At 35.4% G+C, this 15,238-nt stretch overlaps 2 protein-coding genes and 1 long non-coding RNA gene across 5 annotated transcripts; 1 reads left to right on the top strand and 2 right to left on the bottom strand.

Annotated features, from left to right (window-relative positions):
- Positions 1-350: 350 nt before the first annotated feature.
- LOC110993873 (NADH-cytochrome b5 reductase 2) lies at positions 351-12,079 on the bottom strand. 3 transcript variants are annotated; one of them, XM_022260270.2, is made up of 6 exons: positions 11,928-12,079; positions 11,141-11,363; positions 10,586-10,704; positions 10,071-10,275; positions 2,584-2,778; positions 351-995 (listed from the first exon to the last, which is right to left on the bottom strand). In XM_022260270.2, exons 1-6 carry the CDS (start codon positions 11,943-11,945, stop codon positions 823-825), a joined length of 933 nt encoding a protein of 310 aa, XP_022115962.1. In that variant the 5' UTR covers positions 11,946-12,079; the 3' UTR covers positions 351-822. The 3 variants fall into 3 exon arrangements, with proteins under 3 accessions (XP_022115962.1, XP_022115972.1, XP_022115954.1); XM_022260280.2 differs by lacking the exon at positions 11,928-12,079 and adding an exon at positions 11,702-11,835; XM_022260262.2 differs by lacking the exon at positions 11,928-12,079 and adding an exon at positions 11,436-11,687.
- Positions 12,080-12,115: 36 nt separating this feature from the next.
- LOC123689898 lies at positions 12,116-13,110 on the top strand. Its single transcript, XR_006750765.1, has 2 exons — positions 12,116-12,198; positions 12,697-13,110. It is a non-coding gene; the product is annotated as an uncharacterized LOC123689898 (long non-coding RNA).
- Positions 13,111-14,068: 958 nt separating this feature from the next.
- LOC110994007 (histone H2B-like) lies at positions 14,069-14,736 on the bottom strand. The gene has a single exon (XM_022260477.2). The coding sequence runs from the start codon at positions 14,598-14,600 to the stop codon at positions 14,226-14,228; it is 375 nt and encodes a 124-aa protein (XP_022116169.2). The 5' UTR covers positions 14,601-14,736; the 3' UTR covers positions 14,069-14,225.
- Positions 14,737-15,238: the final 502 nt, after the last annotated feature.

Raw genomic sequence — 15,238 nt, 5'->3', positions numbered from 1 at the left:
AAACACGTGTTCCAAAATATAAAAATACTAGAACTTATACTTGAATATAGTTATCGATTTTCATGCTACCTAGACTTAACTTTACGATGTCGAATTTAGGTCCGCGCGCATCGTAAAAATTCACTCTCATCATTTTTCCCCATGGCCCCAAAAGAAGTATAACTTCAATAATACTTTTATGTACTATAATTTTTGTGAGATTTGCTTTCTTTGCTCACAAGACAAGAGGGAGGGGGAATTGCGTTCGTAATACTTGAAAGGCCTCTTAAAACAGTGTAAATATGCATTTTGAACCAAATATTTTGGGGCTAAAATGACTAATGTTGGTCCATAATAGTCCTGTTATTTTGTACTGACAAAAGCAGGTCAAAGTAATATAGTCATAATTGTTGTTCGTGTCTTAAATGTGTAAAAGTAAAAATTACAAAATGTATGTCCCATTAATTCCACCACAGATAACCAAATTTATATCTAATTACAGTGACCATATTCTCCAACTCTCAATTGCTATAGATGACGCAACTTTGCGAAAGAATAAATAATTTTATGTGATAAAAGTATACGTTAATTACGTACAAGCTCTTAGTATTTTTTTTCTTTATGTAACTTTTGTTTGTTTTTTTTTTTTTTTTTTTTTTTTTGTAACTTAACTTTTTTTTTGTGATTTATTGACAAAAATATGAATTTCCTCTGGCGATAGCGATATTGATTTTTCCAATTATTACAAAGAGTTGCAGAGTAAGGCAGTGGTTGACCTGCTTTCAATTTTCTTGATAACCCGTAGACCAGTTAATCTAAGGTGAATGGAATAAAATTCACATTTTAGTATGCGAATCGCTTTTCCGCTGGATATTCTAGTTTATCCAGGGCCGGAGTGCAGGCGAAGTTAATCATAGGTGGTGGCCCGCACATAAGTACCATGACGTCATCTGCTGGAGGGAAGAGGTGATCGCGAATCATCTCGTCATTGATGAAGCCGGTACTGTACTTCCAGCCTGGAAATATAATTAATAATACATATTAAAAATTTGTGGCGTGTGAAATAATTGGTTTAATTTGTTGGTTGGGTCTCAGCGCCGATTAAACTTATAATACTTATAAAAACAAACAAATTGTATTTGAAATACATATTATAATTGCAGTAAATTATAATGTATTAGTTTTATGACCGGAATTATATCGTCAAGATTTCTTTAATTTAGAGACTTCTTGGACATCTTGATTGGAATACCCCCAAGTTAAGATCACTGACATAGTCATAATATATATGACATGATACAGTGTTTAGTCGTTAAGTCATGTTTTAATAATCGTATTCAAAAACGTTCGTGACAAACTTTAACAAGTTCTATAATTTATGGAATGATAATAGAGAATAACTTATGTTTATTCATTTAAGTTTTTTGTGCTTTAGTAAAAATTAGTTTCTTTTTAATTCGTTTATAAATAAAATTTCAGAGTAAGAGATAGATTTTGAATTGTGACAGACATAGCACGCGCAACGGGTAAATTATTTAACCCAAAATTGGTAAATCCAGGAACCGAATGAACTTGAATTAACAGTGAATTGATTTTTTTATGAATTTAATCACATGAAAAAATCCAGTATCATCCGTGAATATAGTAAGTAAAAAGTATAAAATACTGTATAGTCTGGTTCGATGTTATATTATCTCCATTATAAATTATTTCCTACATTGGACATGTCACGTAAAACCGTTATCAAATAGATTAGGTCTTTAATATAAATCTATAAATCATTTTTATATTCACAAAGAAATATTTCTAATTAATTTTTCTATTTGACAGACAAAGTGTTATTGAGAGTATAAATTAAAACCGTTATGGAATCAAATAACTTGTAAATAATAATTATGAAAAAGTATTTTAGTCACGTGACACAAAATTTAATTTAAGTAGTTGAATGGATGATGACGTAACATGCTTGTAAACAATATGTCTTCGCTTATGTGGTAATTGCGGAAGAGCCCCAAATCTCTACGCAACACCAAGGGATCAAACCGCTCGGAGAAGAATCTACGTTGAATATAGCGAATTTAACACAATACTTAAAAATGCGATAGAGGCGGACCGCGTTATAGGAAATCGCGTTGTACGAGTATAATCGTAAAACGGTTTGATCAGGTTTTTGAACGGTTTGGGACAGGAATTTAATAGTTATTTAGTTTTATTTTATAACGCAATTTAAACAGGTGCAAATGTGCGGAGATATAATTATGGACTTGACAAATTAGAAATTTCACATTATAGAAATAATATAACATTAATCTTTTTTTTCTTCATATGATAGGGGGGCAAACGAGCTTGCGGGACACCCAAAGAGGGCAGTCATCGCATCCCATAGACATCAATTTTTAGTGGGTGCGTGACAACGCATTTACAGTAATCCGGCGGACAGGCTTTTGAAGGAGGAGTAGTAGTAGATTCTTTCTTCTTTTTATATGGAGGACGGAAGACGCTATAGGAGAGATTACTGTAATAGTAAATAGTTCTATATACTTCCCGATCCCGGTTCGCTCGTGTCATCAGTGCAAACCTTATTAAATATACATAAAATATTACCTTCAGTCGGTCTATCCAAGGTGTACCACAAACAGAACTGCTCAGGGTGATCCCGTTGGTACTTCTCCAATTCGTCACGAAGTAAAATATCTTCTTCCGTCTGATTTGCGAACAATAGTCTCATTTCCGTGGAATCATTGGGGTCTTGGCATATATGTCTAATGAGTTGCAACATTGGCGCGATGCCCGTACCACCTGTAAACCCAGTTATTTTGTATTGTGTAACTGTTTACACGAAATAGAATTTAGGCCAGCGGCGTGATTACAAATTCTTTTGTAATTCCTCGTTTCTGGTGTTAATGTAATGTGACTTTTACATATGTTTTAATTGTGTATACATTTTCTAATATCATCACCGGAATTGCCATGTATTTTAGAATAGATTGTATCTATAAATAAATATATTTTTATAATTCTTTGTTGGGACCTTGTTAGTTTTTTTAAATAGAACAGGGAGCAAATGGGCAGCAGAGTCATCTGATGTTAAGCGATACCGCCGCTCATGGGCACTCAGTCCCAGACTGCGTTTTAAGAATTGGTAGCAATTAGAAGCAAATCTAATGAGTCATATTGGTTCAGAAATACTTGTGTGGGTTCCACATAGACGTGATGTGCGAGAACCTGCCTTAAAAAGACGCTCAGTTGTGGAACGACGAACATCGAGGTGATTCAAAAACATAGTTCGTTATATTGCGTATATTATGACTCAATCGAATTACACTACAAAATTGTTTATGCTTCGGTATATAAGTACTGAATTTTTATTAATAAATCCATGCCTTTTCCCGAACGGACAGCCAGAAGCAGGAGCACAGATCTTCGACTTGTCGTGACATAAGCTTTCATAACACATTCATGCCATTCACCATGCAGTCAGTTATGGGTAGTTTTGACCTATACCTTCTCTAGTACTACTTCTGGTGACAAGACCTGAAGAGACGGTGTTAAATGTCCTAAACAACTGTACAATGTATGGATGCAACAGGTATAACACTGAACAAGCTTTGGGAATAAAAGTAACAGATACGAACCAAATGAAATATTCAACGATAGATTAAGAGGCATCTTTCTGGAAAGTTATGTAAATGTTATACAAAAGGTTGTAAAGGGAAATCAATAGTGATTAATCATTCGGGTAACCATTTACTTAAGTTGTATATACGTAAGTTATGTAATACCTCCAACGACAACATAGTTACAATTTGTTAAAAAATATATATTAGGAAAAATTCGTAAAATGCAATATTACGACGAGGCAAATAAACTCTATTATTATTATTAAAATAATCTTTAACCTTGTAGAAAAAGTATTGGCATTACACAAAATTATTATTCATTGTATATCGTCAAACGCTTGCCTTATGCTGATTATAGAAAGTATTTACATGATTGATTGGTGCTATCTTAAAAGTAAAACCATTTTTGATAAAACGAAATAATGTAAAAATATTATGTAATAAAAATCGTTATATATGTATAATATACATTGATTTATTATGGAAGGTTAAATAGCTTTTTTAAATATCTTACGAAAATGTACTGGGCTTATAATGCTAATTAATGAGTAATGACGTGTGTGATTAAGTATTAATTTTCACATAAGAGGAAAATATAAATGGAGTATTAAGAATATTCATAGCGCTAAATCCCCTGCATCATGAGCACAGCCCACATTCTTGGCCGGCGGCTGCACTTGGTACTACCGCCACCATTTTGGAAATGTCTTACTGATATTGTTTATTTTCTGTAATTTCTTAGTGCGTACAATAAATAATCCAACTAAAATGTATTTTTTTTATTCCTTGCATTATTCATTACAATGGATTTTTTTTTGAATTATGAAACGGTTATGATTGCTAGGTATCTTAAAAGATAATACAAAAATAATAAGACAGGTAACAAAACCTATCATGTCAATTGTTCCCAAGTTTGTATCACATTTATTTAAGCCTAGAACTGTATTTTCTAGATACTATAAGCATACATTGTTTTATTAAGACATTTCAATAATTTATTAAGATTGCCTGCATGTCTTCAAATTATTCGACGAATTAATGAACATTGACGAAATGAAACATTTTTTCGTTTCCTGTAATGTTTGGTTCTCTGGACATACGAGGTTATGATTCTACAGCGACGATAGCTACTAAACTGGGTTATTCCTCGAACAAATATGCGTGGATTATGAGGAAAACATATTGTTACGAGCTAGGGGATCGGATAGAAACTGCCGTCGGTTTATTCAAGGGTTTATTTCAATAAAATCTACGAGGAATTCGTATACACTAATATCTGGAAATTACGCACAGAAAAACACTAACACACACAATGAAACACTGTCACTAATCACTTAAATCACTCAGTACTTTATCACTGGTATCACTTAATCGCACTTTTTCTCTTCGCTGTTTATCGCTTGGAATCAATCGCATTCAAAACTGAACTGAGTGATCGCGTTTTGGCTCGCTTATATATCCCTGGGAAGAATCTCGAACGATGTTTCCGATGTTTACGAGAACTTTCTAGGCGGGAGCGCTACTGAGTAGCGATCGCCTAATTCTAGAACGCGCATACTTGCTATCTCTTTCGCACACTGCTACGTGCTTGTCGTACGGCGTTCTAGAGTTCTCGGTCTAGCTTCGAGAAGGTTCTTATCTTTTCTCTCTTTCGCGTATCAAACAGAGCTTGTTCCACACCTAGAAAATTCGTTCTAGAATATTCCTTCTTCACAGGGGTATAACCAGGCCTGAAAACGCCTGAAAACGGGTCTGCTGAAAAGTGAACCATTCGTCTATACGTGTTCTGAAACCGACTGAAAAAATGTTTCAGCCTCCTGAAAACTACGGCAACATTATGTAAATTTCGATTTTCTAATATGTGATTGACCCTCTCCTGAAACGGTCATAAATCATATTTCAGCCTGCTGAAAAGTTCTCTAAGTAGTGGAAAAGTCTAAAAACATTGCAGTTGACCCGTCTTCGTAACACTACCCTCTCCTTAGACATGCTCGTCCCGAGCATCATCACTTCCTGTCATCATTATCCTTTTCCATCGCGACCGAGTCTGTGAATCCTTATCGTCTGCACAAGCTTTACATTTCTTGATCCAGTCTTCTACATCTTCACGATAATTAATCCAGTAAAATGTTTCTTTAACCTTCCTAAGAGTCCCTTTTACTCCTGAATGTCCACTAGACAACTCAATATGACACATTTCTAGTATGTCGCGAACCTTGGATCTTGGCACCACTAACTGCAAATGATCGCCTTGAGCATTTTTCAATTTGCGACATAACACTCCATTATGTAGAACTAAACTGTCCCATTCAGTCCAGTAACTCTTAGTAGTGTTACTTGTAGATGCAACTTCACTCCATTGTGGCTTGACAGCTGAAGATTTCATCCAGTCCAGAATTGATTTAATGTCACAATCCTCTTGCTGTTCTATCTGCATCAACCTACCACCGAAATCTGAACGAATGGTATCTGTTCTAAGCATCCTCACGTGACCATCCCTTCCGTCCTGTTTGGTGACTTTTTCACTTGGCCTTGGAGACGCATCATCTGAACTCCTTATTAGCTCTCTTTCATGGATCGATAACATATCAGAAAATTTCTTTAATTGTTCCTCTGCCTTTGATAGGTGTATTGACAAGGCTTCCTCATAGTTATCCGGAAATGTTCGAACTGCGTTCAACTCTTGTTGTTTACTGGCCTGTCCGTCCACATCGATTACTCTACAGATGTCATAACCACAATTTGAAGAATTGCCTTTTAAGGAGACTTCCTGTTCTCCACACTTGAAGATCCCTTTTTCCAGATCTATTTTACATTTGTAAAACTTCATAAAGTCTAACCCGATTATACAGTCATCTACTATGTCAGCAAGAACTACCTTGTGTCTGTAAAAACGTTCACCAATCTTGAAGGTCGCGATACCTTCTCCCCGATCGGCTATGCGTTGACCCGTAGCTGTAACAAGATGTGCAATTCCTCTAGAAGGGCTTCTAGAAAATGTCTTCAGAAGTTGGTGTCTGATTACTGTTCGTGAAGCTCCAGTATCAAGTGTCACATCACACTTAGTTCCATTGACTTCTCCGTCGATGACTAAGGTATTTCCACGTCTAGCCTTTACATCCCCTCGGAAGTCTTTCTTAGGGCACGAAAACCTCATGTGCCCTACTTCCCCACAGATGTAACAGGTTGGTCCACGTTGACCAGTAGCTCTTTCCGTAACAGCCCTAATGCGGTAAGGTTGAGGAGCTTTCTGAATCGCCTCTACCTCCAACGCATGGGCTAGAGCGTCCTTCAGGTTCTTGTGGTGACCAAGGTTCACTCTCAGCCTCACTTCACGATCTCTTATTCCATCTATGAAGGTTTGCACTAATATCTTGTCTGCAACGTCTGGTGAGGATGCGTAGGCTTTCCTAACCAGCGTCTCTATTTCTACTCCCCATTTTTGCAAGCTTTCATTTGATTGCTGTATCCTATCCTTTAATTGAGCCCTATAGACGTGCTCTAAATGTGCATCTCCGTACCGTGATTCCAGGGCATCCAGCAGTTGCTTCAACGTCACTTTACCTGTCTTGGTATCTAGTATGGTGAGGGCTTCATCTCGCAGTCCCATAATAAGGGCGGTGACAGCTTGATCGTCATTCCACCCGTTTGACTCTACTACAGTCTCAAACTGTACCTTGTACGCGCCCCAAGAAGATTTACCATCAAAGGGAGGCACTTTTAGATTTCCAGATGGTGCTACAGACGTTACGACACCCGTGGTCTTCAAGCACTGCATTTCATGTTCCAATCCGAGAATCCGTTTGTCCTGTTTCGATAGCTTGCAATCCACGTCAGATTCCAAATTTTCAATTTTTTTATCAACTTCTTGTTTCAGATCTCCTAATTTTTCTCCAATACGACGAGCCTGTTCCTCCATCATACGACGTGTCTGAGCCTGTTCTTCAACCATTTGGCGTGCCTGTTCCTCTTGACGGCGAGCCTGTTCCTCCATCAATCGCCGAACTTGTTCTTCCTGGTGACGGGCCTGTTCCTCTATCAATCGGCGTGCCTGTGCTTGTTCTTCCATCATTTGTCGTGCTTGTTCTTCTTGACGTCGCGTCTGTTCCTCTTGTCGTCGTGCCTGTTCTTCCATCATTTGTCGTGCCTGTTCCTCTTGTCGTCTTGCCTGTTCTTCCATCATTTGTCGTGCCTGTTCCTCTTGTCGTCTTGCCTGTTCTTTCATCATTTGTCGCAGAGCAAGGAGGATGTTAGCATCGTTGCTTTCGCCTATCCCGCGGTTCGCATCGAAACTCTGTCTCCGGGCGGCGTCGCGTGCTGCTTGTGCCCTGGTCTGCACTCCCTCCGCAGCTGAAGACTCTGCTACAAACTCCTCTTGACTCTCCCTTGGAGTAATTGGCATTTTTCTATCCCCAATTCTGACACCAAAATGTTACGAGCTAGGGGATCGGATAGAAACTGCCGTCGGTTTATTCAAGGGTTTATTTCAATAAAATCTACGAGGAATTCGTATACACTAATATCTGGAAATTACGCACAGAAAAACACTAACACACACAATGAAACACTGTCACTAATCACTTAAATCACTCAGTACTTTATCACTGGTATCACTTAATCGCACTTTTTCTCTTCGCTGTTTATCGCTTGGAATCGCATTCAAAACTGAACTGAGTGATCGCGTTTTGGCTCGCTTATATATCCCTGGGAAGAATCTCGAACGATGTTTCCGATGTTTACGAGAACTTTCTAGGCGGGAGCGCTACTGAGTAGCGATCGCCTAATTCTAGAACGCGCATACTTGCTATCTCTTTCGCACACTGCTACGTGCTTGTCGTACGGCGTTCTAGAGTTCTCGGTCTAGCTTCGAGAAGGTTCTTATCTTTTCTCTCTTTCGCGTATCAAACAGAGCTTGTTCCACACCTAGAAAATTCGTTCTAGAATATTCCTTCTTCACAGGGGTATAACCAGGCCTGAAAACGCCTGAAAACGGGTCTGCTGAAAAGTGAACCATTCGTCTATACGTGTTCTGAAACCGACTGAAAAAATGTTTCAGCCTCCTGAAAACTACGGCAACATTATGTAAATTTCGATTTTCTAATATGTGATTGACCCTCTCCTGAAACGGTCATAAATCATATTTCAACCTGCTGAAAAGTTCTCTAAGTAGTGGAAAAGTCTAAAAACATTGCAGTTGACCCGTCTTCGTAACAATATATTGCATAAATTAAATAATTCGAAGCGATCTCTTTGAAAGGAACAAAACCTTTTAAGGGCTTACATTTCTTTATCTGTTTCGCAATTTTTAAGGCAAGTTATTGAGTAGCCCTCTGTGCACATACACGCCACGCCACAGAAGAGAAGACTCTGGCTTCTTCATGATATTTTTCATCGTACGACCGAGTGATAAATGAAGAGATAGAGTCGTACGCTGACGCCACTAGGCCACTGCTTTAAATCTTTATTGAATATAATATGTACAATATAAATATGACGAATTGATAGTTAGTTTTTAGTCGGTAAAACATTTAAAGTAAAAAAAAATTCTCGTTAATATTGTTGACCCTAATGAAACGATTGAGCGATAACTTCATTAGGAACTATTTTTATATTATATAATTTGATATTGATAAAAAATATAGCTATCATGATGACTTAACGTTATTAAATGTGTTAAATAATGATGACAATTTAAAAATAATATATACAAATTATATTTATCAACCGTTAAATAAACAAATACGAGATTATTTATCCTTGGTCATTTCACGTTTAAGCAATAAAAAATGCATTGAATCGTAAAAATATTTTAAACTAAACTTTTTAAAATGGACAAATAGTCTGTTGAACTGCACAGATAAATAAACTCAAAAGACTCCTGATAGAGGACCATAGATAATGTTTATCTGTATTCTGAACAATGGCTTAAAGGATGAGATAACATTTTTTACTAGTGATATTGATGTTAAGTGGACTGTGGTATTCACTAATCTATAGTGTATGTCAATACATTATATATAAGATAAAATGTAGTATATATGTATAAGCTTTATTTTTAAATTGTATTTAAATGTAGAATTCATTATTTATATCATGTAATGAAATTCTGATAATTTTAGTATAAAAAGATGTTGGATATCATATTTTTTTTATAGAACAGGGGGCAAACGGGCAGGAGGCTCACCTGATGTTAAGTGAAACCGGCGACCATGGACACTCTCAATGCCAGAGGGCTCGCGAGTGCGTTGCCGGCATTATACAAATCATGCATAAAGTATATCAGAAAGGAATATATATTATCATATAATATAATCAAAATATAGTATGTTGAGTTTGAACATAGCATAAAAGTTTAATACAAATTTTAATGATTCTTTTAGTACATTTTTCTATAGAAAAAAACGAAATAAAGTATCAGAAAAATATCTAAGAATAACTAATTGATAATTAAAACAAACTATGCTAGTATACCTGCAATCATGTTGAGTTTTTTCATAGTGACTTTAGTGGGCGGGTCCTTTCTTAGCTTCTTAATTTGGAATGTTCCTTTACCAACATACTGTAGCCTTCCTGAGGGACCTCTGACATCAATTGTGTCACCAATCTTCAGACTTTCCAAATGTTGGGACATTTTACCTCCATCGGGGAATTTCGGATGCACATTTTTGAAGTAAACCTGTAAAAAAAATTAATTAATAAAATTTCTTCACTGATAATAATTTTGTTCTTATATTCCAATTTTTATGTCTTATAGGACACAATACTATTTAGAGTGAACAAAAAAAAAAATAAGTATATATATAAATAAAATAGGTAAAGTTCCTCATTTCTAATTGCTATTTCTTAATTTATAAGATAAAATAATAAATTTTATATGCATTCAGATGGACCAGATTTCCTAGTTTAAAAGGACTTGCCTTCAATTCATTTGTCAGACATGCCTATTATTTTCTGAAAATTGATATGACTATTATAAATTTACAAACCTTAATAACCAAATCAACATATCCCTTTTCCTCATCACTGGTAACAGGTGTGTATGCTCTAATAACAAGATCATCTTGTAATTTTACTGATAAGTGTATATGCTGGCCAATTGGCAAACCTAAAATTTTACACATATTAATTAAAGAAAAACCAAATGAATCATTGTTAGTTTTTTATATATAATAGGGGAGCAAACGAGCCTGTGGGTTGCCCAAAAAGGGCAGTTTTTGCAGCCCATAGACACCCATTTTTAGTGGCAATAAAAATCTACTTAATAACTATATATCTAATAATAACTTCCAATCAACATTGAATCATCTCAGTGTGGACTATATAAGTATGTATAAGCCTATAATGTAGATGGAACAAATACATTTAATGGTTCCAAATCATTAATTATGAAATAAACATAATATCTTACTCTACAACGAAGTAAGTAAGGTCATGCAAAGGACAAACAAAAAATTAATTAACATAATGTTAAATGAAATATCTATATTTTTCATAGAAGGTCAATCACCAGTAGAAAAAATGTGAATTCCAAATAAACTTACCTAGAATATGATCAGGAGAGGGAAGGCCAAATCTAAATCTCCTAGTGTCATGGCTAATTTCTTCCCTTTCAATTAGAGGTAAGGGATACTTTACATTAGGATCAACTAATGTGACAGGGTTTATCTTCTTTGTTGGTGTTGATGCTTTCCTTCCCCATATTAAGTTAGCTAAAACTGTCACCAACACAACCACAGCACTTACTCCAGCTATAATAGGGAGAACCTATAAAATATTTAATCATTACTATTTTGTTCGAGTGACAAACAATTAAAAATAAGTAATATAACTACACACTGATGAATGTTCAAACATATCACTCAGAGCAACCTCTAAATTGCTCATTTTGCTACAATAAACACAACACTTCTGCCTTGGCCAGGATATTATTCGTTATGCAATACGAAGTTTAAAGTACCACATAAGTTAAATGTGAACCTTGACTCTTGTTATCTTGCTGTAATTGCTTATAAGTGTAATGGCATATTTAAAAGGTTACTATTTTAGAATTCTTTTACAAGCTCAAAGCAATGATAGACATGTCATAATAGTCGTTTACGTACCACAGACATCGTTATGTATCTTATAACTTACAACTTACAATGAAATTATTTGATAAATTGAAAATTCACACCTTTCATATCCTTATATGATCAAGATAATTTAAGGCGATAAGACGGATAATTCAATCGGAATGATTGGTTAATCGTTTTAAATCAAGCAAGAATAAGTAATTAAATCATTTGATAGAGTTAATTAGTATTTCAGATAATTATTGTGAAAACTTACGATTTTAGGGTTATTCATGTCTTCAGAATAATCTCATACTTTAAAATATATTCGATTCAAACACTGATTTCACAATGTTATGAATTATGTAATCCTAATTTCCAGAATCAGGAAACGAACTCACGAAGAATCTTGTGAAGATTGGAGAACAGTATTCCTACTGAAAGGGTTATGTTTAACTTGTTAGATTGTAACCGGTAATATTAGTAAAAGTATTTTTAGGTTTGGCAAAGACTTAAGGAAAATGTTCTGAATTATTAATGTATCGTATGTAAGTACTCTTATTTTTAATAAATAGAAAAATCTCATTGTATAGCAAAATAACTGAGTCTACACATTTTGCAATTCGCGGGTCTTCAAGTCTAGTGGTTGTCAATTTTGAAATACATATCATAAAATATTATATTACATATATCACATTAATTGAAATAATTATTATTGTTTGTATTTATCAGTTTTTCTTTTTTGTTGTAAGTTTTTGCTTTATTCTTAAGTCGCTTCTTTCTTTACACTTCAAGCTGATGAACATTTCATACATGTGTAATCTTTTAGTGTTAATAAGCACTGTTTGCAGTAGATGGCAGTGATATAATATATTTTCTCGTAAATTTATGAGTTTATTACATAGATATTTGAATTCTTATGATTTGCTTTGTATATATTTCATGTTATGTGCAAACCATACCGTACCACTATTTTGTTTCCGCGTATGCATTATTTAGTTTATAACTTTCCTTAATCAATAATTTAATTATCACTTCTATTTCAGGTTAGCAAAGCGATATAGTTTAAAATTTCCTTCCTAATCCTAAAAATGGATATCAATAGTTTTATAGCTACCTTAGTAACTGAACTTAGGACGTTATTAAAAAAAAATGTTTATTATGGAACATAAGATACAGGTATCACTGTTTCTACGTCATTAATGGAATGGGCATCTCTACTCATTGGCAAAGAATACAGAGGGTGTAGGCTGACAGAAAAACCCGGCGTAATAAAGATACTTAAAAAAAAGTATTTATTTTAAAACAAATAAAGCAAATTAATTAGAAGTAGCCTGTGTAGTCCCAGGTCCCAGACTAGTCCCAGGTCCTTTTAATAATAATATGTAATAAAGCCCATTTAATTTCCAATGATGAGAAAAAGATAATACAGATACAGATTATATTTTTTACATTTTAAACATTATTTTATTTATCCTGTTGTATATCATATATCTTAGCTAAATTCAGTACCGTCGATCAACAATTAATATAGACTGGCACTGAGAATAATAGCCGAAAACTTTGAAGAACTGTTATAATTAGTTTCGATTAATATCCATCGTAAGAATACTTTGTTCAGAGATGCTATACCCGCAAAAATAAAATTAGAAGTCACTCTTTCTTTTTTAACTACTGGATATAGTTACAGCAGCCTCAGTTGTATGTTTTAATCAGATAACTTCTTCGCCATTGTTAAATGCTTTTTCTTCGCAAAAAAAGTCCGCAAAACAATCAACACGCGTGCACTTTGTCAGCACTGGACCGTCTACGGTCTACATTATTCCAGTTGGACTGGATTGATCGCACTGGATTCAAAAGTAGACCGCGAATCCAGTTCCTGGACTGGAATACTTACTGGTTTCAGTTTATTCCAGTGCCGGTTTATTATATTCCAGTCTGGAAAAATGTAAACCGGCCATAACAACCTGTTTGATAGTCTTTGATTATTTTAGGGCTTACATTAACACGTAATATTTGTGAAATGGTCGATGGTAAATTAAAATTCGTTTAGGTAGTATATCTAATAATTAGCGTAAACATCTCCAGGCGGCACTAATGCGTTACAATGTCGAGAGTTGACTTTATATCCCATCATATAATGTACTCTATGATTTCAAGTCGAACTTATTATTACGCTATTTGTTTAACAATTTGAATATTAAGCTTTTGGATATCAATGACAATTAAAGTTGAAGATTAACAATACTTATTAAATTCTAGCAGTTTTTCTATAAATTTTTGATCAATCATTTGAAACCGTAAAGAAAAATGCAATATTCGATAATTGCGAAGTTTTACTATATTTCACTTCTTTACAACATAAACAATCCGTATAAATAAGATTTTGTGAATGCATCTCTCGGTACATTAAAACAATTAGCGTTTGTAGTTTATATTGTATCTATAACCACAGACAAAGTAAAATAAACACTAAGCAAGTATAAGAGAGAAATCGCCGGCGCCGAGACGTCGCGGCTTTTGGATGGTACTCCTCTTACGCCGCCGCTGCAATTGTTCCATCCCGCCGTGACGCTTACTTGGAGCTGGTGTATTTGGTGACGGCCTTGGTGCCCTCGCTGACAGCGTGCTTGGCGAGCTCACCAGGCAGAAGGAGCCTCACGGAGGTCTGCACCTCGCGGGACGTGATCGTCGAACGCTTGTTGTAGTGAGCGAGACGGGACGCCTCCGCCGCGATCCTCTCGAAGATGTCGTTCACGAACGAGTTCATGATTGTCATCGCCTTTGAAGAGATACCGGTGTTGGGATGCACCTGCTTTAGCACCTTGTAAATATAAATGGCGTAGCTCTCCTTCCTTTTGTGCTTCTTTTTCTTTTTATCCAATTTAGATATGTTCTTCTGTGCCTTGCCGTACTTCTTAGCCGCCTTGCCGCTGGTCTTTGGTGGCATGGTGAATGTGAGATAGACTATAGAATGTGTATCGATTACAACAAAGACACTATAATATTATGGATAATGAACGAATTTCCTTCACTTCGGAATACTTCACTTTGAAAGTGGTATTGTGAATGGTCCGGCATTACATATGATACGTTTAGCGTCGGCCAATCGACGGCGTCGTTAGCGTTAGAACGCCACGTGTTTTGAAACGAGGGGGGTGATCGGGGGCGGCGGAGGGAGCGGGCTTTATATTATGTATATCTGCGTTTCTGTCTGTGTCTCTATTATCGTTATTAAAAAAAGTACATAACATAGTGCGTATGTATGTATTGTCTCATTATTACTGATTGGATTATCCGTCGGCAAGAAATTTTGAACGGGTTTTGCGTGTTCGGTGTTTACTCATAATATTGTTATTATTGTACAATAATAGAAAACTAGTTGTTATTATAATTTATGTCTTCTTCTCGGTCTTCTTGGGTAGAAGGAGCGCCTGAATGTTAGACAGTACACCGCCCTCTGCAATAAGTTAAATAGACCAGGGGGTTTAGTGTAGATGCCTTAACAATAATGTAGAAATTCGAAAACTATTTTTGTACAAAAATGACAGTGCGTTCCGACAAATTATCATAAAAATTTAGTTTTCG

This window comes from Pieris rapae, chromosome 17, assembly GCF_905147795.1.
Source record: "Pieris rapae chromosome 17, ilPieRapa1.1, whole genome shotgun sequence".
NCBI classification, from domain to species: domain Eukaryota; kingdom Metazoa; phylum Arthropoda; class Insecta; order Lepidoptera; family Pieridae; genus Pieris; species Pieris rapae.
Note: the sequence above shows the minus strand (reverse complement) of the source record. Positions and strands in the feature narration are given on the sequence as shown.